The sequence below is a fragment of the Leptonotus elevatus genome, chromosome 12 (genome assembly GCF_054856555.1).
Source record: "Leptonotus elevatus isolate MCC_2025b chromosome 12, RoL_Lele_1.0, whole genome shotgun sequence".
Classification (NCBI taxonomy): Eukaryota; Metazoa; Chordata; class Actinopteri; order Syngnathiformes; family Syngnathidae; genus Leptonotus; species Leptonotus elevatus.
In genome coordinates, this window is record NC_141250.1 from 8,604,862 (window position 1) to 8,623,737 (window position 18,876).

Sequence of the window (18,876 nt, forward strand, 5' to 3'; positions counted from 1 at the left end):
GTCAAAAGTTTTCTTGCGTGTTGAAATAAAACTCAAAGTTGAGATCTAGTGAAGAGGCTTACTTGCAAGTATTTTATTTAGAAATTTCTAAAGCCATTATGGACCCTTGCTGAATCAGAAGTAGTCCCCAAATGTGCCCTTAGCTCTGGGCTCATCCTAACTTCTACAAAAGCAGTGTTTACAAAAAATAGTCTCCCCCTCCTGTCCTTGTGGGAAGAGTGAAATATAAAACAGATAAAAAATCTTCAGCTCGTATCTTAGTCCACGACAGATGTGGGTAAATAATTGGTCCCGGCACCTCCTGCACCAGATAATTTATGGACAGAACTCTGCGTGAACTTCCAAACATTACTCATTAAGATAACTCAGAAACCTTACTTAGACATCTCTTTCCCAGAGAAGAGAACAATGGACTAGAGATTGAATAACATTTGAATTAACTGTTGTCTTGTTATTACACAGCTCTAACTAAAATCAAAACGGTTAAAATATAAATCGAAACAGTAAAACAATGTTAATAATGTTAACACCTGTAACACACAGATAGGCACACACACACAGTGGAGGAGGCGAGTAGGTGACTGAGGCAGGCTGTGTGAGTGAAATGTTAATGCAGTGATTTATTTTAGTGTGACAATGTTTACATCCCGCAAATTCATTACCGGTGTTAGACAGATGCAGCTTTGCGTACATGCGATTCATTTGAAGTCTTTTAATTTTTTTTCAATTTCAATCATTTATTGCATTCATTTGTAAAAGAAAGTAAAGACAATATAAAACAATATTCTTCAGTGTTGAATGAAAAGGAGCACTGGAGCAGAAAGAAGACAAGTCTTACTGTCTCTGCTCCAAGTAAGTAATTAAAAAAACAAAAAAATTGACAAAATTGTGACAGCATGACACTGTCTTGATGCCTCTTTATAAATGCGTGCCTACACTCTAAAAAGACCCCCCAGAAAATATATTTTTAAAGCTTTCCCCCCTGCTTGTCTCCAGTTGCTGCTATTGTTCGGAGTTGGTCACACATGCGAGTTGAAGTTCCGATTTTGAGGATTCCAGTCGCCAAAGGTGGGCGATCTGGCCATCGGTCCGTTACTAACGGACCCCCATTTTTCTGACGAATGGCGAGAAACTTTCAAGAAAAAAATGGCGGATGTGTGTTTGCGTCTGTCGGTGTAATCATGACTCACTGGGTCAAGTGCCGACACAGATGGACGCTGACGACTGAAGGGAGGAAGCGCTGCGTGTCTCTGGTGTGTTTGTTCTTGCATGTGTGTTGCTTAAAAGAGGACTGCATGTGTGTGAAAGGGACTACTACTTTTTTGAGTAAAAATCTTAAGAATAAACAAGCCCAAAAATACTGTAAATTAAATCATGGTTCTCAACTTTTTTCAGGATGTATTCCCTGTGGTGGATATTGGTGTACTTCTCATCTTGTGTTGGGCAGATATAGAGTCCATTATCTCAGCAGGAATAAAAGTAGTCTAAAGCAGGCTGTTGTTGTTTTTTAAAATCTTGATTTAATTCAGCTGAGCAGAGCAACAAATCATTTTGTATAGAATGCATCTTGTTTTCTTTGTACATTCCATTCACAGTTTGTAGCATGCTGCTAATTGTTGTCTCCTGGGTAATGAATATACAGGATCAACTGTGTTTGTGCTACCCTGTAGTAGAAAACCCCGGAATTTACCTCTGGTATGACGCTCTCATCTTCATCGACATCCCCCTTTACACTTTTGCCAACCAGCTGGAAGATGTTCAGACTTGTCATGTTTGGGTTCTGTTTTTCCTTGTGTGTCTCCCTTGGTCTTGTTAAGCGTAATCCTGCCTTTCCTTGTGTCAACCAATCCGTGCCCTCAGCCACTTGTGTCTTGCCCCAGGTGTGTCTTGTCTTGTTGTGTCATTAGTGTGTGTGTGTGTGTATTTAGTCTTCTGTCTGTGTCGGTTTATTGTAATTTTCCTCCTGTCATGCTGCCAGTTTTGTGCCTTGTCCTCCCCACGTTTTGTTTTACTGCCATTTTCAGTTTGCTTTTGTTTTGAGTAAGTAAATTCCTTTTTTGTACATCACCTCTGCTTCCCTGCGTGTGGGTTCTCCACCAAACTTGCAAATGCTTATTATCCTTTACCGCCAATAACGTCAATTGACGTCAACTACGTTGTTTTTTTTCACAATGGGCAGTGCAGCGTTTATCAATAGGATGGGAAAATCCCAAAACACCTACTAACTATGGCCTGTAGATGGCAGCATTGTATCTCTTTTCACAGAGCCGTAGATAGTTTGGCTACCTTGGTTTCAGAGCTACTATGCTGTGATTGGTCAACTGCTTATCACATAACACATGGACGCCATGTTGTTACCCTGCCGCTGGGATATCCACTCAATCTGGTCCAGGCCAGGCCGCGGCTGGCGCACACCGGTTTGGATAGTGTGGCATTTATAAAGGGAAATTGCCTTTAGGGGGCTCATTTATAAAGCTTGCGTACGATCAAATGAGGCCAAAATTTTGCATACGAACATTTCTGCGCCAAAGTTGGTGATTATAGAAAACTAACTGAACGTGAACCAGTTCAGCCACGTCAAGTTTGGACCTACCGTACGCAATCCGCACATTCTGGAGACATGGGAAAATAGCAAAAAGCTTTGTGGTGCATTCCGATTCCTCAAACGCCATATATGCTGGATGTTATGGGTCACAATGTTTGTTTTGCTCCAGACTTGCTCCGATGACAAAGTACACCGCGGAGCAGAAAGCACACGAATGAACTTAATTCAACACTTTAAACGCTCGTATTCTCCCATTGGTCACATATCTTGAAAAAGCCTCATGCAATAAATCATATTGATGACAACTAACGTGGACAAATACTGCACACATTACATCGTCGCGCAACAATTTACGCGCCTATACAGTCATTTCACCCGCCCATCGGCACAAATGCCATTCCAGTATAAAAGGCTACATAAAACTATTATATTGACACAAGACCATACCGATAAAAATGAGCTACAATACAGTCAGGAACAAGCACCTTTGCTATGAAGCTTGACGCTTTGTCCTGCAAATAAATAAATAAAGGAAAGAAATGCGTCAGTAAAGTCTGTCATAAGCAGTCCTCACAGCCGTGGTGATGTTCGATGAAGATCCATAAACAACACATTGGGAACAATAATAGATACTAATAATAATAACAATAATGAGGCGGCCTATTGATCACCTAATTTTTGCCTCTGCACTGACAACTCAATTTCCCTATAGTACAATAAGATTGGTGAGATTATTTCGTTATGCTCACCTTTGTATCATACCAAATTATTATTATTATTATTGTATTCTTTATTTATTTATTTTTGACACTGTGCGCCCTGCGGCCAATAATCGCGGCCAGTAATCACGGCCTTCCGTGACTCGACCTCTGCATTGAGGGTTTCTTAATGTACATCTTTGTATTTTTTTAAATCTTTTTTTTATTATCATTCACACAACAATTCAATGTAGCCTACATCATGGTAAAGTTAGCCTTCTTTCTTGCCTTTCCCTGTCCGTCATCCATTGTTTTGATTTGATGATCGCCGTCACGTTCTGCTTATGAATACGCAAAACCATTAATGAGTAGATTTGCATTTCCTAATATGGGGGGGGGGGGGGGGAAATAGGCAGACTTATAAGGCGGGGAACGGCGTTGAATCAGCTGCGCACACTGGTTGGGACGTGTGGCATTTATAAAGGGAAATTGCGTGCTGGTGGTTTTATAAATCTATTTTTTTTCCTGCGTATGTTAAGTTTGGATTTCGTTCGTAAGTACTTTAATTTTTATAAATGAAGCCCCAGGTGTCGTTTGTGTTCGCCATAGGTGTCACCCCACGAGTTTTTGGTTTTGTACGGGCGCTCTAAAGCACGTTTGTTGATTTTGTACTGCAGCTCACTCTTCTTCTTCCGCAGTCCTGCCAAAGTAAGTACATATGGAATGGGTGAGAGGCATACACCCCCCCCCCCCACACACACACACACACGCTTGTACTATAAAGACTAGTGATGTGTCGGTCGCGAACGAACCGGTTCTGAGAGCCGGATCTTTGACGTGAACGACGGGAGCCGGCTCCTGACTGGGAGCCGCTTTTTTTTTTTCTCTCTCTCTCTTTTTTTTCTCTCTAAAGCTGCATTTGATTGGTGAGTATGTGTGTGAGTGAGGTCTCTGTGTCTGCGCTCAGCGCTGAGCAGCAGAGGGGGAGGGGCACACGACAGCACGCTGCAAGCAGTCACACACACTCGAACCCGAACGGGAGGGAGGAGACGAGAGAGAGGAGGAGAGCGCTTGTATAAACGGAAAGGTTAAAAAAAAAAACAGTTCCAAAATGAGTAACAAGAGAAAAAGCAGCAATATATGGACACATTTCAATACAACAACTGACAAAACTAAGGCAGAGTGTAAAGTCTGCAAGACTAAAATTTCATATCGGGGAGGCTCTACAAACAATTTACACCGGCACATGAGAACTACTCATCCTTTAGTTCAATTGGAGGAAAAAAGGCAAATAAATGAACCTGATAATGAAGGTGCTACTGCAACTGTTGCTGCTGCAGCTGCAGTGTCATCAGCATCATCCAGTGCACCACCACAACAACGAAAAATTACAACCCAGAGCTCTCTGGGCCAATTTTTGCAAAAGTCAATGACTCCAGCAAGACAGAAGGCAATTGATGAAGAACTGGCTAAAATGATTGCATGTGATTTGCAACTATTTTCAGTTGTGGAGGACAAAGGATTCAGAAGGTTTATTCATTCACTCAATCCAATGTATGCACTTCCAAGTAGGAAAACACTCTCCCAAAAAATCATCCCAGGCCTGTATAACGGAGAACGTGCTTCACTGCAAGAGAGGGTTAAAAAAAGCCACAGCAGTTTGTCTAACAACGGACAGCTGGACTTCCAGAACCACCACATCCTACTTGGCAGTTACATGTCACTTTGTTGAAAGTTTCAAAATGGTGTCCTGTCTTCTGGATTGTTTTGAGTTCAGTGAGAGACACACTTCTGACAATTTAGCTGAGGAGCTGCTCAAAGTGGCAAAAGAGTGGGGCGTGGACAACAAAGTTGTTTGCTGTGTTAGTGACAATGCAGCTAACATAACCAAAGCAATTATTTAAGTTCATTTGTAAATAGTTAAATGTTTGTTTTGCACTATCTAATTTGTTTGCACTTTCTATTTTCTTTTTTTTTATACAACTGTCGAGTTTATAAATAAAAGTGTATTTTATACAACAAACATTTGATATAGTGCAATTTTTTCACATTAGTAATTCATATTGCGCATAGTTTTAAATTGTTGTTGGTAATATATTTATTTAAGCGACAAAAAATCTAAAGAGCCATTTGGGAGTCGAAAGAGCCGGATCTTTTTAGTGAGCCGAACCAAAAGAGCCGGTTCCCTAAAAAGAGCCGGAATTCCCATCACTAATAAAGACATCTAGATACATGAGTTAATCGTCAATACTTTTATTTTCTTACCACAGTATTTCATGCATTTATTTGACATTTAATGCTTAAAATTCACATATTATAAATTCCGGAAAATAATTCTGGCAAGTACAGCCCCATACGTGAAGGAATGATGGAAATTGGAGCCATTATTTTGAAATACTGACACGCAAACAACTTGGTACTGGACCTCATCGTGGCAAGCAGGGATATGAGGTCATTCAGAAGTTGAATCAGAAGCAGATCATTCGTTTTTATAAGACGGTAATGTGCTTCGGACCTCGTGTCAGACTTAGTTAGACAAAAAGACCTCATGTAATGTAGAGTAAATGAATTAGGAGGCACAATTATAAGCAAGTCAATGAGGAAATTTAATGATCGGCAATGTATGTGACACCATTACAAAGCAGACCAACCAATAAAAAAACAAACAAAAAAGAAAGAGGACACCCTCTTTAAGGTATTACATCATTGGGGTCCCAAATCACTTTAATGGCGCACACGGACTTCCTTGGACACCTAGCACAGGTGGGAGGAAGATGATGAAGGCACACTCTAGTTTGAGGGAGTGACCTCATTACAAAAGACACGGAACATGTTTACCTTGGGTCCTCAGTAGAAACGGTAAGGAAAGCTGTTGAATTACAAGTCACGAAGACCGTTTCCGAGGCGAACGTCATGGTGCCGGGTGGATAGAATTGACCTGGAAACAACACACGGGAATGAAGCATGTGAAACCTGGATGCAGAATCACACAGGACATCACAGCATACTTTGTTACTTTTCTTACGAGAATACCTCAGACCATGATCCAGCTGACAACTCTGTAGTGTTCACCAGCTCTCCTCTCACTGTTGTAGTGACGGCCTACATGAAAGACATCAGGTCATGTGTGAGGATAGTTGGTTATGAATTTTATTTTAAAACGTATTTATCTATTTTCCACATCTGCTGTCCCGTCGCACATGAATTTGGTAACTTCTTGACAAGATTAGCCTCTGATTTCTGCTCTTACGATCCTAATTGAAGCCTGGTTCAAACATCCTGGCAAAAGCCTGCCTACTGAACTCCTCGCTTACGTGCTCCTCTTTCAAATAACCTGCTCGTAACGACTTGATGACCAGTATTTCTTCTTGTTATTTCCAGGAGCTCACAGTTGAACCTTGTAACCACAGGATCCTTGGCATCATTTAGAAGTTCTCTCCAACCAAAGTTTCCCATTGTGATTTTTCCGGATCTGCTCTTTACTGTCACATTCTACTTCTCTGAGACAGACTATAGCATCACGTGCTCAATCTTTGTTCAAACACAGGGGGAACATTTTGAAAAGTTGCTTGTCTGTAAATATCGGACTGGTGCAGCTACGATAGGTCTACGGAAGAGGTGCTGACAACCAATACAACGCTGCAAGAAATGTTTAAAATTGGTTTCATACCAGCGGCGCATCCGAGGCGACTAGGTATGCTCCTTGTTCTCCAAATGTGCGGAAACGCAAAAGGATCTGCAAGGGGGACATTAAATAAAATATAATTGAAAAAACAAAATTATTTATATATATATATATATATATATATATATATATATATATACTTTACACACATATATATTGTATTACACACAATAAAGGGTGTGCATCTCTCCAGAAAAGACGATACAACGACTCTTCCATTTGAAGGCGGAACGATTCGTTTCGATATAGCGCAATTCAGTTCAAGAGGTTATGATGCAATGAATTATTAGTTGTCATACAAATATACATCTTAATAAACTTTACACTGTTGTCACTACTGTAAATGTGCCATTTCCTTCTAATATATACAGTATCTCTCCAATAAAAGACAATTCAATACATATCTTGGTATATTTCAGAGTGATTCGGTTCGATTTGATGCGCTTGCATCTTTTAAATCAAAAAACGATTTTCTCATTTAAATAGGTTTTTGTAACACCCCTAATACATATATGTACAAACAGGCAGCAATATAAGGCTTTGAGGAAGGACTTGGACTGAAATAAACAAATGTAAAACACAGAACTCACCGTATTGGGAGAAGAAAATAAACCGATACTATAAAAGCATGGTGACGTCCCTACAAGGTCTGGCAGATTTCGGACAAATTCAGAAATGTCATTAGCCACAGTAAAGGTTGGCCCAAAACGAGCCAGTAGCAGCGGGTCTTCGAAGGCGAATGTCATGAAGTCGGGGCCAGTCAGGTTGCCAAAGAACAAAGTAAATACATTCTCCGTAGTCAACCCCTGTTAACAGGACAAACACTGTTATCAATCCTGTATAACTTCATTCTGTGTTCGCCGAATACATGTGATATTACTCACAAATGCTTCATTGTAAACCTCTCCGTAATAGTTAATGGGGCATTCGGTCAAGTTAAAACGTTGGGGATTGCTTTGAGATGTTGCACCTGCAGACAAGACATGACACAGACTTCTCAGTCTGGAACAAAATAACAAACATCCCAATTCAAATGTAAACGCTTGTTGCGTTTCAAAGCGCTTATCCTTTGAAAGAGAATGTGTAAACCACATTTGTTGGAGGTACATTGGAATGAATTTAAAATTAACTTAATTTAAGATTTAGATTAATTCAAGATTGAGATTAATTTAAGAATTAGTGTAGTTTACTATTGTGTGAAAAAGAAATAGTTAATTTTATCGTTTACAGGTGTGCGCTCTCTCATGTTTATTGGCAATCTAAAAATCTTTACCCATTATTGGCACCATGAAAATGTCAGAGGTGAAGATGAAATTGTTTACCTGGCAACAGGCTGACGGTGGCCGTGACCACATATTGGGTGGGGATAACTGATCAGCTGGCTGAGATCTGAAAGAAACGTCTGACAATTTTATCGCAAAGTTGGCAACAGGTTGGGAGGGATTACTTTGCTGATGGGTGCACTTCATGAGGGCTCAAAAGCACCCATTTGGAGTAAGCAAAATTTGTGGCAGACTAGCAGAAACTCTGCGCTGGCCCCCCCTGGTGGATGCGGGATAACTTCACATGACTTCCGTTCATGGAAATGTCATCACCCAGATTGAGTCCCAAATATATACGTTTTTTTTTAATAAAGAAAAAACTAAAGTGTATATAGTGAATATAGCCAAAGTGGTTATATTCAAGGGAGAGGAGGACGTAGAGGAATACTTTACATTTACTCTGTTACATTTTTTGATTAATTGTTCTTGTCAAAGTAGTATTAGAGCAATATACTTGACTTTGAGCATGTCCTGCAAAAAGACTTTGCGTATTTTAGAAATGAGAACTGTATTCATTATTCTCTAAGTGTTATTGTTGGGAAATGTCTGAATTTGGGCATTGAAATTGTATATTTTTGTCTATGTGACAGTCATGTGCTGATTAAAAATAATAATAATCAGAATTTACTCTCCAGCTACCTATTATTGACTACTTACTCTTAATTGATTATCTGAAGGGCTACTTTTTTAATCTCGAGTCAAAATGTTCTATTGTAACAATAGCCAGCTCTTTCTTGAGTAACATTTTGGGATGAAGATCTTCTCAGAGCAGACTTACCCAGCGTGGATGAATCCAACTGCTCCACTTTTGAACCGATTACATCAGGGAAAACTTGAACAGCAACAACGCTGGGGACATGTGACAGGGAAACAATACTCAGTGTACTTATTTCAAATTTTAAATTCCTGAAAAAACGGTGTGATGACTGGTATAATGCTCTACTGACGAATCTTCTGATAATGAGTTACATTGTTTTAATCAAAGAAGTTCCAGAAGACTGTGTATGATAAATTGTTCATGTTGTTTTCTGATTTTTGTATTGTCATTATATAATTGTTAGCACCTATCTCTGTCTGTTCGTTGAAAATACCTGTGAAACTCATTTTTATTGCTGGTTATACATGATGGTTATGTGTTCCCTCAGAAGGCCATTATGAACTCTGATAAATATATGATCGCCTCATTATTTATCATACACAGCAAATTGATGGATAAATAATTTTGAAATGAGAAGCCAGTATTTTCTTTTTTAACCATTATTTAATATATTTTAAAAGCTTGATTGGCAACAAAAATGCGTGCATTATTTCAATGTTATTAAATGTCACAACAATTGCTGGGCCACATAAAATGTTGTGGTGGGTTTTTCTCATCATAAATAAGGGCCGCCACACACTGAGCGATGCAGCTGAAATCCCCTGAACGCCAAATTGTGCAGTGTGCGGCGTTCTGCCGCAAGATTTCACCAGGCCAAAAGTCACCACTGGTTTCAGGACGATTCAGAATTTGAATTACAGTTGAAAAGTCATTGCACATGTACAGTTGTGCTCATAAGTTTACAAGTTTTTGGCCAATAATGTGGATTCTGATTCTGAACTGATGATTCTGATTATTTCGATTCATGGCCACCAGAATGCAAGTGAAAAAGTGGAAGCGCTCGAGGAGCTCTTATTTAAAAAAAAAAAGAAAAAAGGAAGGCTTTTTTTTGTTTGTTTTTTTTGGTTTGTTTTTTTGCTTGCGTCACCACAACATCCTCCTTCGGCCATATTCTTTGGGCTTGAATTTTCGGTGCATCACTAATAATTATATATTTTATTAATTTTAACTTTTTTACTGAACACAGAAAATCTAATTTCATATTGCTACTGCCACCTGTTGACAAAAAATGAAACTGCACATACCCTTCTTCACGTACACAATACGCACATGACGTTACATCTGCAGACAGTGGGCGGGAAATGCAAACCCGAATCCAGTTTGAAAACTATTGGCTGGAGACTTGCAGGAGTATCCATTGTGAACAGCTAAGGTGTGAATATACTAATTAGAAGACGTTTCAATCATAAATGATCAAATAAAAAGGATCTTGTAAAGATATTTTTGGCCAAATTATTACACAGAGCAGCTTTAACATAACGCCAGTGTTTTCACTATGGCCTCCTCTATGATGATGTCATGTGGTTCTAAACATCATTGTTTCTTCCCTTTTGAAAAAGTATTTTCTATAGTTAGCATTAATAAACATATTAAATAATTTTTTTATTAAATGATTAAACCAAATGAGCAAATATCTTCCATTGTTTTTTTTGTTTTTTTTTTGTTTTTGTGTGTGTGTGTGTGTGGGTGAGTATGTGTATGTGCGTGCGTGCGTGCGTGCGTGCGTGCGTGTATTTGTTAGCTCACCAGAAAACCTATTAGAAAAAATCTCACACCCCCCACTCCCCGCCAGGGGGGACAGCACCCACAGAATTAACCCACTGGCATGCCGTGAATCCGAATATCAACCCCTGGTGCCCATCGGAGGTGAATCTGCTCGATCCCGCTGGCAGCAGCCTGGTTCCTGACTATAGAAACACAACCATTAGTTACAAATTGCCTAATACAGAAACATCAATGCAAGTTATAACGCTGCTGTGGCTCTCGCTAACAGGCAGAATTAAAATCCAAGTTTAGGTTAAAAAATTCTATATACGTAGACCATGTTTCTTTAAATTTTGACATTTGGTTCTTATTTGAGGCAGATATTTTTTCCATTAAAATATGATTTATGAGGAGGTTAGACCATTGGTCGATATTCAAAGTTTGTTTATTTTTCCAGTTAACAAGAATTGTTTTTTTTGCGATAGTAAGGGCTACAAGTATAGATTGAAATTGTTTATGTGGTAAGTCAATTGTTGTTAAGTCACCTAGCAAACACAAGTTTGGAGAGAACGGTATCCTACAGTCCAAGACAGCGGAAAGTTTTTCTAAGACTTTAGTCCAGAAACACATAACCGGAGTACATAACCATAAAGCATGAAAATAAGTGTCTGTAGTGTTTTGTAAACACTGGAGACAAATGTCGGAGTCTGACAGTCCCATTTTCTTCATCATATATTGAGTAATGTATGTTCTGTGAATAATTTTATATTGGATAAGTTGTAAATTTGTGTGTTTTGTCATTTTAAAAACATTTTCACAAACTTGAATCCAAAAGACAGATTCCGGAGCTATAGACAAGTCTGTTTCCCATTTTGAGATGGGTAAAGACGTTTTATCAGTATATGAAAGTAACTTATATATTTTTGAGAGTTTTTTTGTTGTTGTCGGAGAAAGCTTGGTAATATCTTTAGCTAAAACAGGCGGTTGGAGCGTACCCTGGAGTGTTGGAATTTGTTTCTTTATCATACTTTTAACTTGCAAATAATGTAAAAAGTTTCCGTTTTTTATTTTATATTTTTGGAGCAAGGATGTATATGATATAAACATATTATCTGAGAAGAGATGGTGGAGATGTGTAATTCCTTTCTGCTCCCACACATTCAAATAAAACGATTGGTTGTTAATTTGAAAGTCGGGGTTATGCCATAGGGGAGAAAGCCCGCTGGGCTCCACTTGGGCTTTTGTCATTTCTAGTGCCTTCCACCAGGCAGTCAGGGTGGCGGAAATCATTGGATTTTTAAAGCAGTTATGTCGCTTAATCGATGTTGTAATAAAGAGTAAATCTAGGAGTCTGAGGTTATTACAATCCTTCTGTTCTAGTTCCAGCCAACAGTTAGTATCTCTATTGGGTTGTGCCCATAAAATAATATATTGTAGCTGGTTGGCTATATAATAGTGCATAAAATTTGGTGCCTCTAGACCTCCTTTGGATTTATTTTTCTGAAGAGTAGATAGACTAATCTTTGCTTCTTCGTTTTTTTCCAGTAAAATTTTGTAACGGCTGAGTCCAACAACTGGAACCAGTTAGCCGTAGGTTTAAATGGAATCATTGAGAAAAAATAGTTTATTTTGGGTAAAACTTTCATTTTAATAGTGGCTATTCGTCCTATTAGAGAAATAGGAAGATTATTCCAGCGCTCCAAGTCACTATAAATGCTATCCAGAAGTGGAGTGAAATTTAAATTAACTAAATCAGTTAATTTAGGTGAGATTTTTATGCCTAAGTATTTTAAATTACCTATAGGAAATGAGTAGTATGGGTCCTGGCTTGCAGGGTTCCATGAATTTTCTGTAATAGGTAGAAGTGTTGATTTTGTCCAGTTAATAGAATAGTCTGATAACTGTGAGAATTTAGTTATTAAGTTAAATACTTCCCCTAACGAAATAGCAGGCTTTTCTAAATAAAGTAAAATATCATCGGCATATAGATTAATTTTATGTTCTGTTACCCCAGAGTGAATTCCTTGAATCATTTTTCCTGGCGTATGGCTAATGCAAGCGGTTCAATAAATATTGCAAATAATAAAGGCGACAGTGGGCATCCCTGTCTTGTGCCTCTCTGTAGAGTAAAACTCTTAGATATAATCCCATTAGTAGTAACAGTAGCTTTAGGAGAATCATATAATACTGACACCCAGTGAATAAATGACTTCCCAAAGCCAAATTTATTTAAAACAGCAAAGAGGAAGGACCAGTTAACTTTATCAAAAGCTTTTTCTGCATCCAATGATATAATAACTGCCTTTTTATCATGCCGCTGTGACATACTAATAAGGTTAAAGAGCCTTCTAATATTATTAGTAGAGTGACGCTCTTTAATAAAGCCTGTTTAGTCGCCATGAATGATTGTCGGGATTACTGTTTCTAATCTAGATGTAAAAGCCTTAGTGATAATTTTAATATCAGTGTTAATTAGTGAAATCGGACGGTAACTTGATGGAAGGGTGGGGTCTTTTTCTGGCTTTAATAAAAGTTTAATTGCTGCTGTATTCATGTGTGGGCGTATGTGACCATTAGTTTTAATTTCTGTTACTACTCTTAAGAATAGTGGAGCAAGCATTGACCAGAAGTGCTTTAAAAATATAGCCGGATAACCATCCGGGCCGGGTGCTTTGCCATTTGGCATACTATCTAGAGCACTGTACAACTCGTTTATAGTAAGTGGTGCATCTAACATATCTTTATATTCAGTAGTTACCTGAGGTATATTTAAGCTACTGAGGAATGCCTCAATATGCTCTGGGTTAGGTTTATTAGTTTCTGAGTATAAGTTGTGATAATAATTGTAAAAAATTTGATTAATTTCTTCTGGTGATTGTGTATATTCACCAGTTGTACCTTTAATAACCGTTATAAGCGATTTTTCCCGATTACGTTGAAGTTGGTTTGCAAGAAATTTACCTGATTTGTTATTATATTCAAAGTTGTTGTATCTCAATTGTTGTATTATAAACTCTGTCTTTTTAGTTAACATATCGTCTAACTGTATTTTTGTATTTTGTAAGTCAGTCCATATTTGGTTATTTGGGTTTATTGCGTACTCATCCGTCAGTTGTTTAATTTTATCTTCCAAGTCTTTTTCTAATTTTTGATCCTGTTTCTTTTTATAAGATGAATATGATATAATTTTACCTCTAATTACTGCTTTCCCAGCTTCCCAGAGAAGAGCTGGAGATAGGTCTGGAGAGTCATTTATTTCCAAAAAGTCTGCCCATTCTTTTCTTATAATTTTGTCAAATTCTGCGTCTTCCATTGTTTTATTCCTCTTCAAAGGGCATGAGCATGAATGTTTGGAAGCTTAGTGTTGACAGAGCATTTGTAACTGCTGCTCCTAAACTGTGGAACCAGTTATCACTAATTGTCAGGTAGTCACCTTCGCTCCCGGTCTTGAAATCACGTTTAAAAACACACTACTTTTCTCTGGCCTTTGGCACACAGTGACTTTTCTTGTACGGACGGCATTTGCTAACAGCTAACTGGCATGAATCTGTTTATTTAATTTTATTTATTTATATTTTTTCTTTATTTCTTTCTTTCTTTTTTTGTACTCATGTCTTGTACTCAAAGATTTTATAGTCAATTGTCAAAGATTTCTGTCTGGACATTTAAGTAGTCAAATTTTTCTCACAATATAAGCTTTAAACTTTGTATGGCTCGTACCCCCAGATTGGGGTCCTGACTAATACAGATTTTGGGCAACTATCTGGTGTTTCATAGTTGATATTCACTTTAAAACTTGATTGATTGATTCATGCATTGAGTGTAATCTTTCATTTGATACTACGTTTGTGTACGTAATCGTGTTCGTGAAGATATTTAACATTTATTGGAAGCAGATGGTGTCAAGTAGGAAACCTGAGAATTTGCCAAAAATGCTCCCAAACCTCAACCCCCCCCCCCCCCTCCCCTCCCCATCCCCCAAAAAATCTGGTCGACAACCATTCTAGATCTTCACCTTCAGGTCACTTCTAACTAAAGCAATTGGTTATCATCTTGTACCCAAGCATGTCCGCAAAAGTCTTAATGGAAGCCCTTTTCAGAATTGCCCCCTGATTATTTCATGGCTCAGACGAGCCCACTGTAGTTCATAAAATTTACATAAAGTTGTTTCATTTTTACCCTTAGGCTATATAGCTTAGATTAAACATGGTAAAACAGTAGAAATCTGAGTGCATAATTGAACAACTTAATGAAACAAATATTCCGGTGGTATATGTAGTTTAATGCTTGTTATCGTGGTTAGACAAGCAAAGAAGGCCTTACTGACCCTAATCGTTTACCATTGTTGCTGTTACCAAACACATCAACACACACTAATGACACCAAGGACCAAGAGCATGACTATTGTTATTTGCAGCATGCTTAAGGTGACACTTTGGTGGGGTCGTCCAGAGATTTGACTTGTTTGTCAGACATCACCTCCCAATAGGGCATTACCGTGACCACTGGCTCATTATTAGCGGCCCCTTGAGGTTGACCTTGTTGTGACACGATCCTTACATCACTCTTTCCCTTCTAATTAACCCTGTGGGCTCTATGCAGGCCATTTGTGTCCACCCTGTTTCCCTGTTTTTCAACCACTTTTGTTGGGTTAATGCAAATGTAATAAAACTTTCCAAAAGTTTGAGTTTGTCATTTGCAATTTCAGCCCTTTTGTATATAGCAATAACATACTTCGGCAATTGGGAAAACTTGACAGCAAGCTTCTTCCATAGTTGAATATGCATCTGCCACCCCAGGTCGGTGAATGGTTGCTGGAAATGTCTTTTGGCTCTACCGTGGCCATTTTTGGCCAATGAAAACCCTTGAAAATGTATATATTTTAAAAAAGTCCTTATTGACTCCATTGAATCATTGTAGGGATGCACCGATACTGTATGTCGGTACTTGCACATAATTTTTTTCCACAACATATTAAATATTACATATGTACAATATATTTGTGTAAGATACATATAAAAAAGTAATAAAAGGTGGGCATTCGTCAATATTGACGGAAGGTCCGTCAATGACGGACGCCCCTTTTGTTGACAATTGACGGGAAACTTCGGAAAATTGATGAACTTGACGGATGATGGAAGGGGGTTTTCATCCGTCAATGTAATTGTCAATCAGTCAATAAATTCGGCAATCCGTCAATGACGGACGTCCCGTTTTGGTGACGGATTGACGATGACGTACCATTGACGGATTTTTTTCTGATGCCCACCTCTAATACCAGAAACATTCACAGACGCTCATTTTGCTGAGAAATCGACGAATGACGGATTGACCGTTCATCTTGAAATATTGACAGATTGACGATGACGGAAGGGTGTCCTGACTGTTGAAGATTGCCGAATGACAGATGCTCAAAATGTATTGACACGCCCATCTCTGTATAAATATACAAATTTAAATAAAGTAAAACTTTGGTGGTAACAAGATGATTCACAGATAACACAAATAGTGTGCAAAAAAATTAAGTATGCCTTTATAATGTATTTATTTACATTAAACCAGCACACAATCCTTATCTTGCATAAAATAACGTGGTTATGTAAAACAATGATTTATGCAAATCTATTTGCAGGTATATGGACTGGACTGACTGCTTTATTTTAAAGCCAGCAAGCTTTGCCCCGCTCTGATGCGCAGAGTAGCATGGATGGAAACAAGTTACAAGCAAGCTAAGAAGCTAACGCTATTTTCATGTTTATTTTTTATAGACAATTTTATTTTATTTTATAGACAACGATACATGTCTCTACCCTGCGCCTGTTTTCCCCTCCTCTTCCTTTCGCCGCTTTCTTTAATGCAGCACCTGAGGACTTGGACCTTTTCATTTGAAAAGTTTTTGATGTATGGACAGCAACAGAAGCGTGTCATCCATCCATCAATAGCGCTAACATTCTGAGATGATGCGCGACCCCTCCCCCTACCTTTGACTGTAAACAGCAGCAGCGGGTCAGGTTCAGGGTGCCAGGTCATGATCTCATAGTCATTTGTTTGAAGTAGAAGTTATGCTGTATGTGCTCATGTATGTGCAACAATTCTTTTTGGGAAATTGATCATATTGTGATTAGATTAATTGTATATGCAAGGCTTTATTGATCTTTTACTTGTTTTGGTGTAAGCAATGGATAAGGGTTTATAACTTACACTAGTATCTGTGCATTTAAGAAAAGTGCATGTTCTGTTTATTTTCCATTATTTGTTTTTTCTTCTTTATTTGCTTTCTTTTCTATTTTAATGATTTATTATTAAATATAATAACTTATTGTACATGATAAAACTTAGTAGGGGTAGGATTAGATAAGTTCTTGTACCGTATTTTCACAACTATAAGGCGCACTTTAAAGTCTTAAATTTTCTCCGCTGCAATATTCACAGGCATATATTCTTCCTACTTTGTGAAAAATGTGTTACAACTGTGGCTTTGCAGAACATTTTGCCAAGTTATATCCACGTGTATTATCTGTGACACTGGTCACTGGAGGTCAAGGCACTCAATAATACTCAACTTTATTCATAGGGCACTTCGAAAAAACAACAATACAAATATAACAAAGAGAGATGGAGCAGTTTGTTGACGTGACAGCAGCTCTTAATGAGATCCACAGAGACTGAGCAGCCATTATAAAAGACTTCATGGTCTGGCAACTCTTGACCACCATTGTGCATTCATGTGCACATGAAGAGTCAACACATGAACGCAACATGATGAACGGAACGCAATACCTAATAAGTCTTGGTGGCTATGTAGACGTGGACAAGTACAGATATGTTTACTTTGTATTCTTTTTGATGCTATATGTTCTCATCCTCTTCTCTAATTGCACCATCATTTGTCTAATCTGGATTCACAGGAACCTTCATGAGCCAATGTATATTTTCATTGCAGCTTTGTCTCTAAACTCGCTTTTGTTCAGCACTGCCATCTACCCCAAACTGTTCGTGGATGTCTTGTCTCACAGGCAGAGCGTTTCTCATTCAGCATGTCTGTTGCAGTATTTAATATTTTATTCACTTGCAGGTTCAGACTTTTTGCTGTTGTCAGCCATGGCTTTTGACAGATATTTGTCCATCTGCAGGCCTCTGCAATATGCAACTACAATGGGCGCAACCAATGTGACCATCTTCTTGGTTATGGCCTGGTTTCTGCCTGCCTGCCATGTGTTGGTGGCAACTGCCATCAGCGCAGAGCAAAAACTTTGCCACTTTATATTAAAAGGATTTTTTTGCAACAATTCTATCCAGAAACTTTACTGTGTGAAACCAAGGTTTCTCACTGTGTGGGGTTTGTTTGTTCTAACAAATATTAGTCTTATCCCTGTGCTGTTTATCCTCTTCACGTACATAAAGATATTCATGGTGGCCTATCGCAGCTGCGGGGAAGTCCGAAAAAAAGCAGCAGAGACGTGTTTACCCCACTTGATGGTTTTAATCAGCTTCTCGTGTTTGTGTGGTTTTGACGTCATCATAGCACGACTGGAGTCGGATCTTTCAAAAACCGTGCGACTGCTTATGAGTCTACAAATTGTGGTGTACAATCCTTTGTTCAATCCGATCATATATGGAGTGAAGATGAAAGAAATCTGGAAGCACATCAAGAGACTGTTGCTTTTGTGTGGAACACATCCAATATGTCAAATGCGATGTGAAAGTGCATGCGATGGTCATAGTGATGCCTAATGACTCCTTTTGTGTTGTTCCTAATGTGAAATTGAGCTGGTGTGATGTGTGATTATTGTGAACTGTTTTTGTAGAAAGGTTCCAGTGTTGAATAAAAAGCACTGAGGATCATATCCCATAACATCATGATTTCATTTGTCATTTGTTACATTTGTTTTTCTCTACAGAAACAAATATGTGTAAAAATGTGGAGGAGGTATTTTTAGTTTCAGAACATTTTATTTATCCATGTGGGACATTTAACACAGTGGAGGGCAGCAGTTATTTACATAAATTAACAACATAAAATACTGCAAGTGAGGGCATATTGTAATATACATAAGTGTATATAGTGCGGTAGAATCAATAAATAGATTGTAGAGATAAGAGCAATTTTTATCTCATCTAAATTGCGCAAGAATGCTGATTGCTGATTGTAAAATGGAGACCCACGATTCTGTTATAGTCAGGATATTACTTTTAACATTAGCAAGGAAAAAAAGTTATAATTTGGACATTATAAAAAAAATTTTTTTTTGCTGTACCAGACT

The 18,876-nt window shown here is 38.2% G+C and overlaps 2 protein-coding genes across 2 annotated transcripts; one reads left to right on the plus strand and one right to left on the minus strand.

Annotated features, from left to right (window-relative positions):
- Positions 1-2,317: 2,317 nt before the first annotated feature.
- Positions 2,318-16,642, minus strand: LOC147164423 (uncharacterized). The gene is made up of 10 exons (XM_086091245.1): positions 16,594-16,642; positions 9,029-9,082; positions 8,251-8,298; positions 7,813-7,898; positions 7,519-7,734; positions 6,914-6,979; positions 6,284-6,345; positions 6,082-6,216; positions 2,594-2,612; positions 2,318-2,404 (listed from the first exon to the last, which is right to left on the minus strand). Exons 1-10 carry the CDS (start codon positions 16,640-16,642, stop codon positions 2,318-2,320), a joined length of 822 nt encoding a protein of 273 aa, XP_085947371.1.
- A 729-nt stretch (positions 16,643-17,371) lies between these two features.
- On the plus strand, positions 17,372-18,451 carry LOC147164424 (olfactory receptor 10K1-like). Its single transcript, XM_086091246.1, has 3 exons — positions 17,372-17,733; positions 18,040-18,270; positions 18,421-18,451. The coding sequence occupies exons 1-3, from the start codon at positions 17,372-17,374 to the stop codon at positions 18,449-18,451; spliced, it is 624 nt and encodes a 207-aa protein (XP_085947372.1).
- The last annotated feature ends 425 nt before the right edge of the window (positions 18,452-18,876 follow it).

Coding starts and splice junctions, on each gene's coding strand:
- LOC147164423 (XM_086091245.1), bottom strand. CDS start 16,642: ATGACCTGGCACCCTGAACCTGACCCGCTGCTGCTGTTTACAGTCAAA. Junction 7,735..7,812: donor AGGTTTACAATGAAGCATTT/GTGAGTAATATC, acceptor TCCTGTTAACAG/GGGTTGACTACGGAGAATGT. Junction 6,217..6,283: donor GAGTTGTCAGCTGGATCATG/GTCTGAGGTATT, acceptor TTCTGCATCCAG/GTTTCACATGCTTCATTCCC.
- LOC147164424 (XM_086091246.1), top strand. CDS start 17,372: ATGATGAACGGAACGCAATACCTAATAAGTCTTGGTGGCTATGTAGAC. Junction 17,734..18,039: donor ATGGCTTTTGACAGATATTT/GTCCATCTGCAG, acceptor GGCCTATCGCAG/CTGCGGGGAAGTCCGAAAAA. Junction 18,271..18,420: donor TGGAAGCACATCAAGAGACT/GTTGCTTTTGTG, acceptor CTGTTTTTGTAG/AAAGGTTCCAGTGTTGAATA.